Source organism: Lissotriton helveticus, chromosome 4_2 (genome assembly GCF_964261635.1).
Source record: "Lissotriton helveticus chromosome 4_2, aLisHel1.1, whole genome shotgun sequence".
NCBI lineage: Eukaryota > Metazoa > Chordata > Amphibia > Caudata > Salamandridae > Lissotriton > Lissotriton helveticus.
In genome coordinates this window covers 132,216,930-132,233,830 of record NC_136064.1, presented here as the reverse complement: position 1 = coordinate 132,233,830, position 16,901 = coordinate 132,216,930, and the positions used below count along the sequence as shown (strand labels likewise).

General features: G+C 49.2%; 1 protein-coding gene across 1 annotated transcript in view; it reads left to right on the top strand.

Moving 5' to 3' along the window:
• The window catches only part of LOC144752115 (nicotinamide N-methyltransferase-like), a 36,802-nt gene that overhangs the window by 16,218 nt on the left and 3,683 nt on the right, over positions 1-16,901 (top strand). Inside the window, exon 2 of the mRNA XM_078640059.1 lies at positions 11,403-11,610. Within this exon, the coding sequence (XP_078496185.1) occupies positions 11,403-11,610 (208 nt within the window). The remainder of the gene's footprint in view (positions 1-11,402; positions 11,611-16,901) is intronic.

The following is a 16,901-nucleotide window of genomic DNA, read 5'->3' as shown; positions in this document are numbered from 1 at the left end:
CCGTCAATCTTGGTCGGCATCATTCGGCGTCTATGGAATTGACCAAGGGAGTGCCTCAGGGCTCTTTTCTGAGCCCCACATTGTTAAACATCTATGTTGCTCCCTTGGCCAACCTTCTTAGGACCTCTGGGTTCACTCCCATCGCTTACGCAGGTGATACGCAGCTGCTATTTCCTTTTGATAAAGTTACTCCATCTGTTCAGTTGGCCTCCTCTTCTGGCACGAGGGCTATCTCAAATTGGATGAGAAGTAATTTCCTCCAATTCAATGTTGGGAAGACTGAGATCTTGCTCTTTGGAGATACCCCTCTATTGTTGACCCCGAATGGTGGCCGGTGGACCCACTGCCCCCGAGTCCCTTGTCAAGAACCTAGATATTCATTTCGACCAGGCTCTCACTTTGAAGAAGCACGCTGCTCAGTTGGCTACTGCTTTTAAACTTTGGGCCTACTACGTCGAGTCTTTCCTTTGCTTCCTGACTCAACTCGGAAGACCCTGACTCAGGCGCTCATACTAAGCCGTCTGGACTACTCCAATGGCCTTTTGGTCCCTGCTAATGAGTCCTCACTCTACAGATTGCAGGTGGTCCCGAACATTGGTCCTTAAAGCCCCTCCCAGGACGGCCTCCCGCCCTCTTCTCCTTCAGCTTCATTGGCTCTCAATACGTGAACAGGTTACGTTTAAAGTTTGAGCACTATTCATAAAGCTATTTTCAATCATGGCTCGCCTATCTGTCTGAGAATTTCACACCTTACCTGCCCTCTAGATCCTTTTGTTATGGATCTAAATCTCTTCTTGTAGTCCCCCGAGTCAGGAAAGCCAGGCTGTGTGGGAAGACTCTCTCCCACCTGGGCCCTCTTTGTTGAAATAAGCTCCCCATGCATTTGAGGCAATGCCCTCACCACCTACAATTCAGAAAGCATCTTAAGACTATTCTTTTCTGCTTCTGATCATGTTTTAGCAGCTCAGCTTTCCCGTTGCCAGTCCAAAGCACAAAGATATCCCTTTGGGGGTCGATTCAGGCGCTATATAAATAAATAAATACATAAATAGATAAATAAATATAAAAATAAGTTATTAGAAAGTCAAAGTTTGTGTCACTGCTATTTTAAAATGGCTAGCATCTTGATTGATTTGCGAAACAATTGATCTACAAAGAGAAAACATTAAGTTCTAAAGGCCTGCTAAAAATTCATGCATATTTATGAAAGGGTAGCAGAAATGTACACTTTTATGATACCCGCTTTAAACTCTGACCCCAACAATGGATCATCACTAATTTTTAAATACAATCAAACATGCTAAATATATGCCAACATTCATGCAGATTTGACAAAAAACACTAAATTTAGATTTATAGTCCCTGAAAAAACAAGGGTTAAAGTGACATTGTAGTTAGGTGAGGTAATAACATTGTATATAAAAGAGTTAGAAATTCAGTCAAAGTAAAATTATTGTTAGTTGATAATCTAACAAATATTCAAATGTTTACAAGAAAAAAAATACACGGTAATTTACCACATATTGTTTACTGAGCTAACAATGTAGTGCAAGAGACAAGTCAGATTCAGTATGGCGGGTATGGGTTCGCCAACGGGCATTTGCCCAATATACGGTGGAAGCCATTCCCAGATATGTCCCGTCATTGGCCATGAGCACCATGTGTTTGGCCGCAAGGCATGGTCTGCAACCAGGCCTTGCGCTAAAGTGCCACCTCAGATATCCGTACCCTCTTTTTTATGAAATGGTTTTCCAATCTTGTTGGAGCTAGCGCTGCCCATGAACACTTCAGCAAGACTCTCTTTGGAACATAAGGCGTAGTGCTTAGTCCCATGAGAGTCCTTCAAGATAAAAGCAGCACAAAAATGTTGTTTTAAATTGGTCCTGGGAATGTCCCTTGAAGACCCATACCACAATGTCCAGGGGTTAAGGGCACCCCCCCCCCCCTTACCCATATATTTATTTTGATTTTCAGGGCACAAACACTATACTGTGTCCAGTATGTGGATGAAAAGTATGCCTTCATGTTGCAGCCAGCCAATCAAAGCACAAGCTCCCAAGGAAGCAAGGCAGATGAAGGGGGAAAAATCCCTTTCAGTCAATCAGATTGCACAGTTACTTCAAGATACATGCTCAAGGAAATCCCACAAGAGTCCCACAAATCCAACACTCCAGATAACTATACATTTTGTTTGAGCATTATTTTAAATTAGCGCTTGTCTAAATTTGACATAATTCTGTTAGGCAGGCCCGGACTGGCCGTAGCGGGCACCAGACAATCCCCGGGTGCGCCGCACGGGTGGGGGCCGGTTTTGGGAAAACCGGCCGAGTGCTTTGCCACGGCTGGTTTTTTGTTCCCAGACCGGCCCTGCTGTTAGGTGTACTGGAGACCAAAATTCCTCAATGAAGCTTCATGCAAAAATGATGTTTTGTAAATCCCCTTTTTTCATGACCTCTGCTTGGTGAGGTGGATACACCTTTTATAGGGACAGGTTTATGAAGATAAGTTAACAAATCCAAACAACAATTTCCTATGGTACCCAGGTGCTGAGTCCAACTACAGTGGTGACCGCTATATATAAAAAAACAAAGAGTGAGAAACCAGGACTTGTTTGCAGTGTCCACCCACTTCTTGTCCCCATTTTGACTGCTAGATGTTGGTTGTCTGAATGTGATTGTGCCCTGGGCTTTGCTAACATCAAGATCTATTGTTCTAAACAACATTGGATTATTTTTTAGTGGTGTTTTAGCTGTTTTACTGCAATGGGTGATACAAAAATAACAACCATTACGCCGCCTTAGGGAGGCACAGGGTTCCGACATATTCTGAGATTTATGCTATGTTGTAAATCTGGAAATATGTCGAAAACCATGGGTTTTCACGTGAACAGCCACAGCAATGCCCATGGCATGCCTTCCTGAGGCAGTGTGACGCAACGCAGCAACTTGCACCGCATTGCCTTAAACCATATCAATCAATCAATCAATCAGCACATTTGTAGAGCTCTCAACTTATCCGTGAGGGTCTCAAGGCGCTGGGGGGGCGGGGGTGCTGCTACTGCTCGAACATCCAGATCTTGAGAAGTCTCCTGAAGGTCAGTAGGACCTGGGTCTGTCGCATGTGGATGGGTGGGTGTTCCAGGATGCTGGTTACGGTGGTGAGGGCGAGGCCGGTGGAGCAAAGCTGGCGGTTCGGGGTGTTGAAGGTGAGTCGTTCGTTGAGGTACGCTGGTCAGGTGTTGTGGAGTGCTTTGTGAACGTGGGTAAGGAGCTTGAAGGTGATCCTCTTGCTGATGGGGATCAAGTGCAGGTCTTTCATGTGGGCTGTGATGTGGCTGTGGCAGGGTATGTCGAGGATGGGGCGTGCAGAGGCGTTCTGTATGCTTTGTAGTCATTTCTTGAGTTTGGCTGAGGTTCACGAGCAGAGAGCGTTGCCGTAGTCCAGCTAGGATGACCCCCAGGCTGCGTGCGTGGTCGGAGGGAATTGGTGCAGCTACCAGTATGGCTGGCCACCATGAGTCGTCCCAGGCAGAGGGAGTGGATCCAATGATGAGGACCTCCATCTTTTCTGAGTTCAATTTCAGGTGGCTGTTCATCATTCAATCATCAATGGCCTTCATTCCTTTGTGGAGGTTGAATTTGGAGGTGGTGGGGGCCTTGGTAAGGGAGAGGATCAGCTGGGTGTCGTCGGCGTATGAGATGATATTGAGGTTGTGTGATCGGACAATGTTGGCGAGCGGTGCCATATAGACATTGAAGAATGTTGGGATGAGGGAGGATCCTTGGGGTATGCCGCAGATGATCTTGTTGTGTTTAGAGCGGACTGGGGGAGGCGGACACTCTGTGTTCTGCTGGTGAGGCTTTGTCGTGAATCCCTGCGTTGTGGAGATGTGTGTGAAGGGTATGGTGGCAGAGAGTGTCGAAGGCGGCCAAACGGTCCAGGAGAATGAGGGCTGCGGTTTCTCTGTTGTCCAGCATGGCCCTGATGTCCTTGTTGGCGGCAATGAGGGCAGTTTTGGTGCTGTGGTTGCTGCGGATTCCGGATTGGGATGGGTCCAGGATACTATTCTCTTCGAGGACGGAGGTCAGTTGCTTGTTGACAATCTGCTTGATGACTCTAACCGGGAACGGGAGTAGGGATATGGGCCGGAAGTTCTTGAGGTCCTTGGGGTCCACCTTGGATTTTTTGAGGAAGGCATTGATCTTCCTATGCTTCCAACTGTCTGGAAGATGGTGTTCTTGAAGGAGCTGATGATGAACTTGCAGTGGTAGGGTGCAATGGTGAAGATTGCTTTGTTGAAGATGTGGTACGGGCAGGGGTCAGATGATGAGCCGGAGTGGATGGTGTTCATGATTTTGATGGTGTTGTCTTTGTTGACGTGGGTCCAGGAAGGCAGGAGGTTGATGTGGCTGGGGGGTGGTGAGTCTGAGGTGTCGGTGTTCGTCGGGGGGCCTGGTTGTTGAAGCAGTTAGTGGATGCCGGCGATCTTGCGGGGGAAGAGTGTGGCAAGGGAGTCGCAGAGGTCTTGCAATGGTGGGATGTCGTTGGAGTTGGAGCTGGCATTGGAGAGTTCCTTCACAATGTTGAAGAGCTCTTTGCTGTTGTGTGTGTTGTTGTCAATGCGCCCTTTGAAGGAGGACCTTTTGGCAGTTTGGATGAGTTGGTGGTGTCTGCAGATGGGACTCTTGTAGGTTGCGTTGCTGTCCGGAGTCTGTTCAATCAATCAATCAATCAATCAAGGCATTTATAAAGCGCGCTACTCACCCGGCGGGTCTCAAGGCGCTCGGGGGATGGGGGTCTGCTACTGCTCGAACAGCCAGGTCTTGAGTTGCTTCCTGAAGGAGAGGTGATCTTGGGTCAGGCGGAGGTGGATGGGGAGGGAGTTCCAAGTCTTGGCTGCCAGGTAGGAGAAGGATCTTCCTCCCATGGTGGCTCTTCCAATGCGCGGAATGGCGGCGAGGGCGTAGCTGGTAGATCGTAGCTGGCGGGTGGGAGTGTAGAAGGTCAGACGGTTGTTGAGGTACCTGGGGCCCAGGTCGTGGAGGGCCTTGTGTGTGTGGGTGAGGAGTCGGAACGTGATTCTCTTGCTGACGGGGAGCCAGTGCAGGTCTCTCAGGTGTCCGGAGATGTGGCTGCAACGGGGGATGTCCAGGATGAGTCGTATGGAGGCGTTCTGGATGCGTTGGAGTCTTCTCTGCAGTTTGGCTGTGGTTCCGGTGTAGAGGGTGTTTCCGTAGTCCAGTCGGCTGGTGACGAGTGCCTGGGTGACCGTCTTCCTGGTTTCGGTGGGGATCCATCGGAAGATCTTTCGGAGCATGCGTAGGATGTTGAAACATGATGATGAGACGGCGTTGACTTGACTGGTCATCGAGAGGGAGGAGTCCAGGATGAAGCCCAGGTTGCGTGCGTGGTCCGTAGGTTTGGGTGTGCTGCCCAGGGCAGGGGGCCACCAGGAGTCGTCCCAAGCAGAGGGTGATGATCCAAGGATGAGGACTTCCATCTTGTCTGAGTTCAGTTTCAGGCGGCTGTTCATCATCCACTTTGCTACGTCTTTCATCCCTACGTGTAGGTTGGTTCTGGCGGTGGCTGGGTCGTTGGTGAGGGAGAGGATCAGTTGGGTGTCGTCGGCGTAGGAGATGATGTTGAGGTTGTGCTGGCGTGCGATGGCTGCGAGGGGGCTCATGTATACGTTGAAGAGGGTGGGGCTGAGTGATCATCCTTGTGGTACGCCGCAGATGACTTCGGTGGCCTCGGATCTGAACGGGGGGAGGCGGACTCTCTGCGTTCTTCCGGCGAGGAACAAGATGATCCACTCCAGTGCCTTCTCTTGGATTCCGATGTTACTGAGGCGTTGCACTAGGGTGCGGTGGCAGACAGTGTTGAACGCTGCGGAGATGTCCAGGAGGATGAGGGCCGCTGTTTCCCCATTGTCGAGCAGGGCTCGGATGTCGTCAGTGGCTGCGATGAGGGCGGTCTCAGTGCTGTGGTTGGCTCGGAAGCCAGACTGCGAGTGGTCGAGGGATCCGTTCGTCTCGAGGAAAGCGGCAAGCTGTCTGTTGACGGTCTTCTCGATGACTTTGGCAGGAAACGGGAGGAGCGAGATGGGGTGGTAGTTCTTGAGGTCGGTGGGGTCTGCTGATGGTTTCTTCAGGAGGGCACTGAGTTCGGCATGCTTCCAGCTCTCCGGGAAGGTGGCGGTGTTGAAGGAGCAGTTGATGATGTCCCAGAGTTGGGGTGCGATGACGGAGTCGGCCTTGTTGAAGACGTGGTGGGGCATGGGTCGGTTGGCGATCCGGAGTGGATGGTGTTCATCGTGTGGATGGTGTCTTCGGTGCTGATCGGGGTCCAGGCGTGGAGGGTGGTGGTGGGGGGCGTTGGTTCTGTGGTTGGGTGCGTTGTCTGTGCGCCGAAGCTGTTGTGTATGTCTGCGATCTTGCTGTGGAAGAACGAGGCGAGTGAGTCACAGAGGTCTTGTGAGGGAGTGATGTTGTTGTTTCCGGCGCTGGAGTTGGAGAGCTCTCTGACAATGCTGAAGAGTTCCTTGCTATTGTGTGCGTTGTTGTCTAGTCGATCCTTAAATGCTGTCTTCTTGGTGGTGTGGATCAGCTGGAGGTGTTTGCGGGAGGCGTGCTTGAGGGCGGTCATGTTGTCTGTAGTCGGGTCTTTGTGCCAGGCTTTCTCGAGGGTGCGCCAGTTCTTCTTGGATTTCTTGAGGGCGTCATTGAACCAGGAGGCTTTCTTGCTGCCGGGCCTGCGGGGATGGTTTTTCAGGGGTGCGAGGTCATCAGCGCAGTTGGTGATCCACTGTGCGAGGTTGTTGGCTGCTTGGTTGGGGTCCGTTGAGCTGGCGGGGGGGTTCTGGTTCAGAGAAGTGGTGAGCTGGTCGGTGGTGGTCTTGTTCCAGTTCCTGCGGGGAACCTGTTGCGGGTGGAGGTGAGTCGTAGTTCTTCTGAAGCTGAAATGGACGCAGCTGTGGTCTGTCCAGTGGAGTCCGGTGGAGTGGCTGAAGGAGATGTATTTGCTGGAGGAGAAGATAGGGTCCAACGTGTGTCCGGCGTAGTGGGTGGGGGTGTTCACCAGTTGCTTGAGTCCGAGGTTGGCGAGGTTGTCCAGCAGGGTGGTGGTGTTGTTGTCATTGTTGTTCTCCAGGTTGAAGGAGGATGTAGTCGGGGAGGCGAGGGCGTGCGGGCTGATGAAGTCTGCGATGTCTTCGCTGAATTGTGCGTGAGGTCCTTGGGGTCTGTAGATGAGGCTGCCTCTGAGTGTGGTCTTGGGATCGGTGTGTATCTGGAAGTGAAGTTGTTCGGCGGCTGAGAGGGTGTCGTCGGAGTTGGTCGTGATGCTGATGGTGTTTTTGTGGATGATGGCGATTCCTCCTACTGTCTGGTTGACGCGGTCCTTCCGGGTGATCTTGTATCCGTCCGGGATGGCGATGGCGATGTCGGGCGCTGAGGAGGCGTTCATCCATGTTTCCGTGAGGAAGGCGACATCTGGAGATGTGGTGTCGAGCAGGTTCCAGAGTTCCACGGCGTGTCTGTGGACGGAGCGGGCGTTTAGCAGGATGCACTTCAGGTGGTTGCTGCTGATGCTCGGCTTGCCGGTGCGGTGCAGGTCCGGATGCAGGAGAATTTGCAGGGTTGGCAGGCGAAGGGTCCGTGGGTACGTCCAGGGGTGGCTCGGTGGCAGCCGGGGATCGGGCCCGTGTTGAGTGCGTTGAGTGTGGCGGCGTCGTACGTGCAGCGGGTGGGCTGGCGTCTGTGGGGGCAAGGGGACCGGGCGCCTGGCACGGTCCAGGCGTGGACGGGCGCAGACGGGCTTGCCTTTGGCGCGCCATTGGCGCGCAAAGGGCGCGCCAGCTGCGTGTGAACGCTGCGCGTGAATGCGGACTCCGCCATAAATGGCGTAGTGGGAGGGGCAGAGTGGGAGGGAGGAGCAGCTGGGAGGCGGGAGCAGGGTGGCGCGGGGAGGGGATCGGGTACACGGCAAAAGGGGGGGAAGGGGCAAGCCCAGAAAAGAACAAGCTCAGGGAAAGAAACAAGCACTGGAGCGAGCAGGGACAGGCAGGTAGGGGGACCGGGCACACTCACGGGGAGGCGCGCAGCGGGTGGAGCGACCGTCACCGACCAGAGTCAGGTCAGGTCACAGCTCCCCGTCGCGCTACCACCACTTAAGTATCCGGAGGGAGAGAGGAGCAGCTGGGAGGCGGGAGCGGGGTGGCGTGGGGAGGGGATTGGGTACACAGCAAAAGGGGGAGCAGGGGCCGCAGGGGTGCAGCGGCAGGGAGCGGGGAGGGCGAGAAGACGGCGTAAAGCGTGGGGCGAAATAGCCCAGAAAAGAACAAGCTCAGGGAAAGAAACAAGCACTGGAGCGAGCAGGGACAGGCAGGTATGGGGACCGGGCACACTCACGGGGAGGCGCGCGGCGGGTGGAGCGACCGTCACCGATCAGAGTCAGGTCAGGTCACAGCTCCCCGTTGCGCTACCACCACTTAAGTATCCAGAGGGAGAGAGGAGCAGCTGGGAGGCGGGAGCGGGAATGGCGCGGGGAGGGGATCGGGTACATGGCAAAAGGGGGGCGGGGGCCACAGGGGAGCAGCGGCAGGGAGCGGGGAGGGCCAGAAGACGGCGTGAAACGTGGAGCGAACTAGCCCAGAAAAGAACAAGCTCAGGGAAAGAAACAAGCACTGGAGCGAGCAGGGACAGGCAGGTAGGGGGACCGAGCACACTCACGGGGAGGCGCGCCGCGGGTGGAGTGACCCAGGAGTCAGGTCAGGTCTGTTTGTGGTGCCACTTCTTCTCGAGCCTACGGCAGGCCTGCTTAGATGCCTGGAGGTCGGAGGTGAACCAGATGGCTTTTCCTATTGGTGCATTTGTTCGAGGGATTCTTGATTGGACGAGAGTGTTGGTGCAGTTGTCGATCCAGTGCCTGCGGTTGAGGGCGGCAGAGTCGGTGTCGGTGGTGTCAATTGGTGGGTTTTGGGCGAGGCTGGTGAGTAGCTGGTCTTTGGGGACTTTGCTCCTGCTGCGTCGGGGGGCCTGTTGTGTGTGGTGGTGCATTGTGGGCTTCTCAAAGGTGAAGTGGACATAGCAGTGGTCCGTCAAATGGAGTTCGGTGATGTGGCTGAAGGTGACGTGGTTGCTGGCAGAGAAGATGGGGTCGCGCGTGTTTCCGGCAGAGTGGATGGGAGTCGTGATGAGATGTTTGAGTCTCAGGTTGGCGAGGTTTGCGAGCAGGGTGGTAGAGTTGCTGTAGTTGGTGTTCTCGGGGTGGAAGTTCAGGTCTCCAAAGAGGATGTAGTCCATGGATGCAAGGGCATGCGTGCTGACAAAGTCGGCGATGGAGTCGCTGAACTGCAGCCGGGGGTTCTGTTGTTGAGGGTTCCTCTGAGGGTGGTGTTGGGGGCAGTGTGGATCTGGAAGTGCAGGTGTTTGGCGGGGCTGAGGGAGTCATCGGTGCTGGTCGAGATTCTGAGGGTGTTTCTGTGGACGATGGCGGTCCCTGCGGGTGATCTTGAAGCCATCAGGGATGGCTATTGCGATGTTGGTTGCCGAGGAGGGGTTCATCTAGTTCTCTGTCAGGAAGGCGACATCCGGGGAGGAGGAGTCGAGCAGGCCCCAGAGTTCGATGACATGCTTGCGGGTATTGAGTAGAATGCATTAGAGGTTGTTGCGTCCTGACCCGGTGGATGTGGTGGTGGTTTGGAGGCTGGTGTAGCTGCAGTTGAAGCAGGAGAAGGGTCCTTGGATGCACTTCAGGGTGGCCCAGGCACAGGTGTGTGATCCGCCGGCATTGAGAGCGTGGAGGGTGCTGGCATCATATCGTGGTGTTCGGGGGGAGCAGGGGGTCTGGCGCTGGGCATGGTCCTGGCAGGGACGGGTGCGGACGGGCTTGCCTTGGGCGCTCCTTTGGTGTGCCAGCAGTGCAGCCGCACAGCGGCCGACATAAGAAGGGGAGGTTGGAGGGAAGAGCAGCTGGCAGGTGGGAAGTGGGATGAATGGCCGAACGGGGGATAGGGACGCAGGAGACACAGTGGCAGGAACGGGAGGCAAAACGGGTAGGGAACAGGCAGTAGGGCATAAAACCAATAAGGAAGAAACAAAAGAATATCACAGAAATACAATAACTATAAAAAATGCAAAAAATGCAATAGAGGCAGCCAGGAAAAAGGGCGGAGCAAGTATACAAAACTAACCCTGGGCGAAGCACTACGCTACGCTCGCGTAGTTCGCGAAGTTTGTGCAACTTTGCACTACGCGAGCTGCACGTAGCACAGTGCGAACATGCCTAGCGCAGCGGTCATTTTTTGCTTGTTCGCAGTCCTCAACATCATGTTTGCGACTGTGAGGAAGCAAAATGACATCCCGGCAAGATTCTCAATGCGGGGAGGTCAGGTTTCTCATTGCGAGTGGTCGTGCATGCTCACGACCGCTCGTGATGAGAAACTACCAGTTCGCTTTGAGAAAGCTGCCGCTCGAGTAAAAATCTACTGGAGCGGCAGAAAACTACAGCTCGCACTGTGCAAGATGCCGTTTTCAATGATTGCACAGTGCCGGATGCTTGTTCGCACTGTGCAATCATTGAAAATGCATTTTGCCCAGTGCGAACATGCTACTACGCGGATGTATGACGTTACAACGCATACTTTTACCACGCATACCTTTACAACGCGGTATTTAAAACGAATAGCGTTACAACGCATAGCGCTTTGAGGTGCTGGATAGTGGTAAGTATAATTTTCTATTCCAACTCCAGTCCCTGTGGACACTAGGGAAGGGGTTGGATAGAAAATTAAACGTATTCCCTATCCTAGAGCGCCCCCCAGCGCAATGCGTTGTAATGGTATGCGTGGTAATGCCTGCGTTGTAATGGTTGTGCGTTGTAAAAATTTGGTTGTAAACGTTACATACCTACTACGCAGTTCGCGTAGTGCTACGTGAAGTTCGCGTAGTGCGAAGTGTACTTCGCGTAGCTTCGCGTAGCGCTACTTTGCGAACTACGCCCAGGGTTATACAGAACCTGCCGCGCACAACTGGACCACCAGGAGCGGCGGCAAGCACAGGAACGCAGGCACAACAGGTGGTGTTGTGCTGGGTGGGGAGCGACCTGCCTGGAGGTCATGAAAAGCCATGCAGGATAAAGATACATATGGGTCTGCACTGTGTACTGCTAGAATGTCGAAAAGGTGATGCACCAGCAGCACATGGTGCTTGTAAATAAGCCCCTCTGTAATTTTGCAGATCCCTATCATACAAATATATTGTTATGTTTTTCTGAAAAATATGGAGTATTGACTGGTATGAGTCTAAAGTTCAACTAAAAAGAGAATAGATGAGCGAGATCTCATTAGATATTTAAAATGACTTTCTTCTCTAGTTGACCAATAATTTTGTTTCTGTAATTAGATGCTGTCAAAGGTGAGGTGCTGATTCAGATGTCCATTGGTCTTTACTTCCCCTACACTCTTCCAGCCTGTGAACGTTTCAGAGACTTCATTGTTGGGGGACCCACTGATGAATGCGTCGCGGAGGTGGAGAAATGGAGGACAAAGGCCCCTGACGCTATCGACATCAGTTATGCAGTAGAGGTTGCTTGTGAACATCAAGGCAATGGGTAACTGGTTTATTAAAAATAACTGTTTATAACTGCTCTGCTTCTCACCAAGATTGAGGTACACAAGTCTGGCCATCACATACAAGTCAACAGTTGTCTAGCTCTACTCCGGCAAAGCACATTAAAGGCAGGTCCATAAACCCCAGGCAACCAGCGTATCACTGTCCATACTTTGGGCCTCATTTACAATGAATTAGCATAGAGCAGCGGCAGCATTGCAAGTCATTCTGCTGTGCCACACTACACCAATTTGAAAGGGCCAGAATCCACCATAGTTAAAAGATATAGTGAATTTCTGTCCATCCAGCCAGTATCAGTGCAAAATGTGCTGCGTAGTGCCAAAGCAGGCACTCCTGTGTTGTTGTCATAACTGTTCTTGAGCAGGAAATGACACCTTTCTGCAAAAAAACAATCACAAGAGGTATTTACCTCGTTCTATATGTGCTGCAGAATGCAGCACATGTGGAAAGAAGAAAAAGAAGGAGAAATGTAGACATTTCTCCTTGTTACGCCTGATCTGGGGAGGTGAAAGTTGATGGCGCTGCCCCAGGTTTACATGATGTTGTAAATCTGGGGCTGTGTCCAAATCCATGGGTGTTGCGTGAGAAGACCCAACACAACAATAATGCAGAAAAAGGTGGCCTTGCGTTGCCTCATAGATAACATTGAGAGGCCTGAGCCACCAGAGCAATAAGAAAAATTGACAATCTGGTGGCGAAGGCCTCTTGTAAATGAGGGTCATTGTCAGGTTCAGATGCAATCAACTCTTTGGCCTAAGGACACCGTTTCGCATTTCAGTATATTTTATTGGCATCTCTCACTCAACAATTAACTCTATTAAATTTGGACAGATTTGCTTCCTTGGCATACATTTGCATATTTTAACACAAAAATATCTGTTCTATCAAGTGTATAATGGCTATACGTGTCCACTATGCATTTTTTCAGTCACACAGTTTTGTGTGGCGGGACAGTGGATCAAAATTTCCCATCTGTCATGAGGTGACTTCAATCACTTGATTTTATTAAAAAGCAAGTGTGTGTGCTGTCTCTCCCTGTATGTCCCACCCTCTAGTGTGAAGGAAATCTGAGAAGGGGGAATAGTGTAACAAAAAAATAGAAGTGTAAAAAACATGAGAAAAGTTGGATGTGCCTCACGGGAGTAACACCATGGGAGTTTACAGACTGGTACTCAGCTGCATCCTCAGGTTCTCATCATTAGCAGCTGCCAACTTATAAACCAAATAGGTGATAAAGAAAAAGAACAAGAACGTGTTCAGTGTGGTATATGTGAACCCTATCAGGTGTACCGGGATCTAGCGTAGATAAAGCTAGATACATCTAATCTAAAAATGAAATAGACAAACACTATCTATACAACTTTATTCCTTGCTGTGTGTCTGCTCAATTAAAACCAACATGTTTCATTGCCAATGTGATCTTACGGCAATTTCATCAGGGTAAGGGTCAGGTGTCCACACTGCACTGAATTTCTCTGTTAGTTATACCTACAGGAAACAGAGACAGCATAACACATCTCATCAATGCAGGCATCAGGCAAAACATCAGGTTAAAAAACATTATTGGTTGTCAGGATGATCATCAACTCATGAGACATATTTACTGCGTGGTTGTCCTTCATCACCTGCAACACCTTTTAAAACTATGCCTGTGTACTAGTCCACATGTGCAGTACTCGTCGCAATAGGTCAGTCTGCGTGAGAAAGGGAAAGTTATTCAAGCCTTCTGTTCATCCCATGCCTATCCAGCGTGATACACATATACGGACCCTACTACTGTTGAGTAGGGACCAACCAGTACCTTAACTTGAGTCACTTATGCGAGTATCAAGCATTTGTCACTCGCTAGTGTCTATGCCCCTATCTCACGGTAGTAAAACATCCGACAGTACACACCCTATGTCGTTTACAAGAGCCCGTATTTACACGTACTTGCGCTACCCAATTTATTTATGCGTCCTAAAGTTTTTCTTATCATGGGTGGCTGACACGTATATCACGCATACTGTCAACCAATCCAAATTTCACCAGGGGGTATATATGGTTTCTACTCGTCTCCTTTGGTCAAAACCTTACTATGTGCAATGATCCCTATCTGAAAGTGTTCCCACCAATCAAAATAGTCATGGGCCCGACTAGGCTAGTACACAGGCACTACAATCCAGGGGAGCTGCATGTGAACATCCACGCTATGCCTATTGAACACCTACCCAGGGCAGACTATTGCAATGCAGTGATTGTGCTGTGTTACATTGGATTCATGCAGCAACTCATGGCCACACAAGATTGAGCTTGGAAAGCTAATGCAGCACGTTGTGTGCTACAAGCGCAACACAAACCAGTTATAAATAATGCCTCAACCAATATAAAGGGCATGTAAAGCTAACTTGAATGAAAGGTGGGCAATTTTACTAGCCTTGTTGTAGGATGTCTATTCCTGAAATAGAGAGAGCAAAGCACATAATCTGGAAGCCACCTAATGGAAAGGAACAGGAAGGCAACATTCTCTAATTCACAGGGCACGTTGTGACGGTGCGAGTGAGCATCAACTGGTTAGCATCACACTGGGCATTTTTGTGTACAATTGATTTCAAGCTCATGTGGGCCAACCCACTCATTCACACCCCATGTGTTTCAATTATTGTCCGTTACATATCATGTTATACCCATGTTGTGTTCCTTGTTTGTTATGCCTTAATCAAAAACCTTGTGTCCAGTAGTGAATGAATGAATGAATTAATCTTTATTTGTATCAGTTAATTGAAAACTTTACAAAAGAGATACAACACTATAAAAAACAAAAAAAGCTAATTATAAAATGTCCATATATGAATAGCAACTGACAATAATTTTAGCAGAACATAACTTGGCTGGAGTGCAGTCTGTAACACTCTATCAAATATTTACAACATGTGTACCTCTAAAGTGCCTGAGTGCATGAGTAATATGCACAGTTCCATCATATCTTCTGATTGAATAGGATTCGTCTCCATAATAAAATAATATTACTCATTTCAGAATATTATCTGATATTCATGTGAATCCGCTAAATAGCAAATATTTTTAAATCAAATATCCAGTGTTAGTGATGAAACTCTAAGGAAAATAGTATAAACATCCGACAAAACATACTGGCATGTGGAGCAGTATCCATAGCTAAGTGGTGGACTCTCCATTATGAATGCATTCATTAATACACTTAATATTTATTAGCAGCCTGAATCTAGATCATCCCTGCCCCCTTTATCGTCTTACAAGGATGTAGGTTGTGGGCATGATCTACCAGAGAGGGTGAGGTTCCTAGTTTGGGTTGCAAAAATGCATTGGTCCAAAGGAAGGTGCTGTTCCCAAAGATCAGTGCTTCTGTTTTGGCTGTGTTGAGTTTTAGGCAGTTATCTTTCATCTAGTTGGCAATGCTTGTCATGCCCCCATAGAAGGTGGCCATCGTGGTGGAGGGGTCTTCAGAGAGCAAGATAATTAGCGGGGTGTTGTGTGCATAGGATATCTTTAGTCCATGGCTTCTGGCGATGTTGGCTGGAGGGTCATGTAGGTGTTAAGCTGTCTGGGCCTGAGGGACTAGCCTTGAGTGATGCTGCAGATGATGTTCTTAAGATCAGAGGTGAAAGGTGGTAGGTGGATTCTCTGGGTCCTTCTGATGAGGAAGGAGGCAATCTATTTGAGGCTGTCTCCTTGGATTCCAATGAGGTGAATCCTCCTGATTATGGTGTGGTTGAGTATGGTGTCAAATGATGCTAATAGGTCAAAGAGTATACAATTATAATCAGTACACAGTATATTGTAGTTACTTAAAACCAAAACAATATAAAACATCAAAAAGAACAGCTTATTAGGTTGAGAAAAAAGGAAGACGATGGGTCGTGCAATAGCTGGCAATTGGTGCCACAAGGTAACATTCTAGGAATACAAGCAGTATTATTACATTTAGGATGTTTGACTATTTAAAATATGTTATGAAAAATGCAGTTTAAATATTTTTATACAAAAGTAAAGATATTTTTTTTTAATCAACTGTAAGATAGAGTAAATACATGACATATGGTAAAACTTAAGAGCAAAGAGGTCAAACATTACTATGCCTAATGTCCAAGGTGCAGAAGCTGTGAATTGTCAATCCACAAACATCTCTATGCTTAGTTGTGTGTTTTTAAGAAGGTCCTGCACTACTTTAAAAAATGTGCTTATTCTTGCCACTGCAAGGGGAACCATGGTACTAAAAATCCTGTACATTGCATTGTTTCAAATTCTTATGCCGTGGGTTATAAAAAAAGTAGCTTTAATAGTGTTTGCCGAAGCTCGAGCAGCACCGGACAACTGCAAAGTAGATGTTAAAAGGTTTCAGATTTTTAGCCAAAAAGTCTGCACTTGACTATTTTGGAAAGCATTGGCCAGTTCGCGTTAGAGACTTTAATTTGTAATGCCAGCATCCTTGCAGCCAGAATTTGGGTCAAGCAAGCTTTCCCGATTGTGCAATTCAGATAAGATTGAGCCTGAAGGCCGACTTGGCTGTCGTTTTTGTATGATCGTGCCAGAGCCCCTAATAGCAGGGCGGACTTATTGTTTTCCAAGTCCGCAGACTTCGAGACGAATTTGATCTGTTTTTTTCAGTATGCTTTTTACTGCAGTATGCTTGAGTAATAGGGTGTTCAAGACAGTCAAGTCAATGTGAAGGGACGCTGTTGCTGTTATTAGGTAGGTGGACCACAGATTGTTTTGAGTTTGAATATAATTTGCAGGATAAATTTCATGGTGCCTGGCATTACTGTGATACAACTATCGAAGTACTTTAGAAAAGACCCCGTAGTGGACCATGCAATACCGTCCAGGCCAAATTCAAGTCTCACCAAGGATCCCCTGATGTAATAAGGCAATTATAGACTTTTAGGTGTAGTGTTCTGATCGTTTTTATGAGTTGGCCTGCAGATGGTAATACAGCCCTGAGTACTTTCCTGATTGGCGCTAAGGTGGGGCTTTTAAGGGCTGTGTGTAATTGGCAGAGTCTAGTTGTTATCAGTGCCGCCTTATCATTTAGGAGGTGCTTGTCTGCTGTAGCTGAACCTTGTGGAGAGAACCGTGTGCCCAAGTAGGTATAGGATTTGGCTCCCGAGATTTTTAAGGGGCCTAGAGTCCAGTTGCTGCTTAAGGGTTTGAGCGGCCTTCCGAAGGATAGCACCTTTGTTTTGGAGGTGTTTACTATCATTTTGCTTGCTATATTTAATTGGTACAGAGAGTTTAATGCTCTCTGTAGTCCTA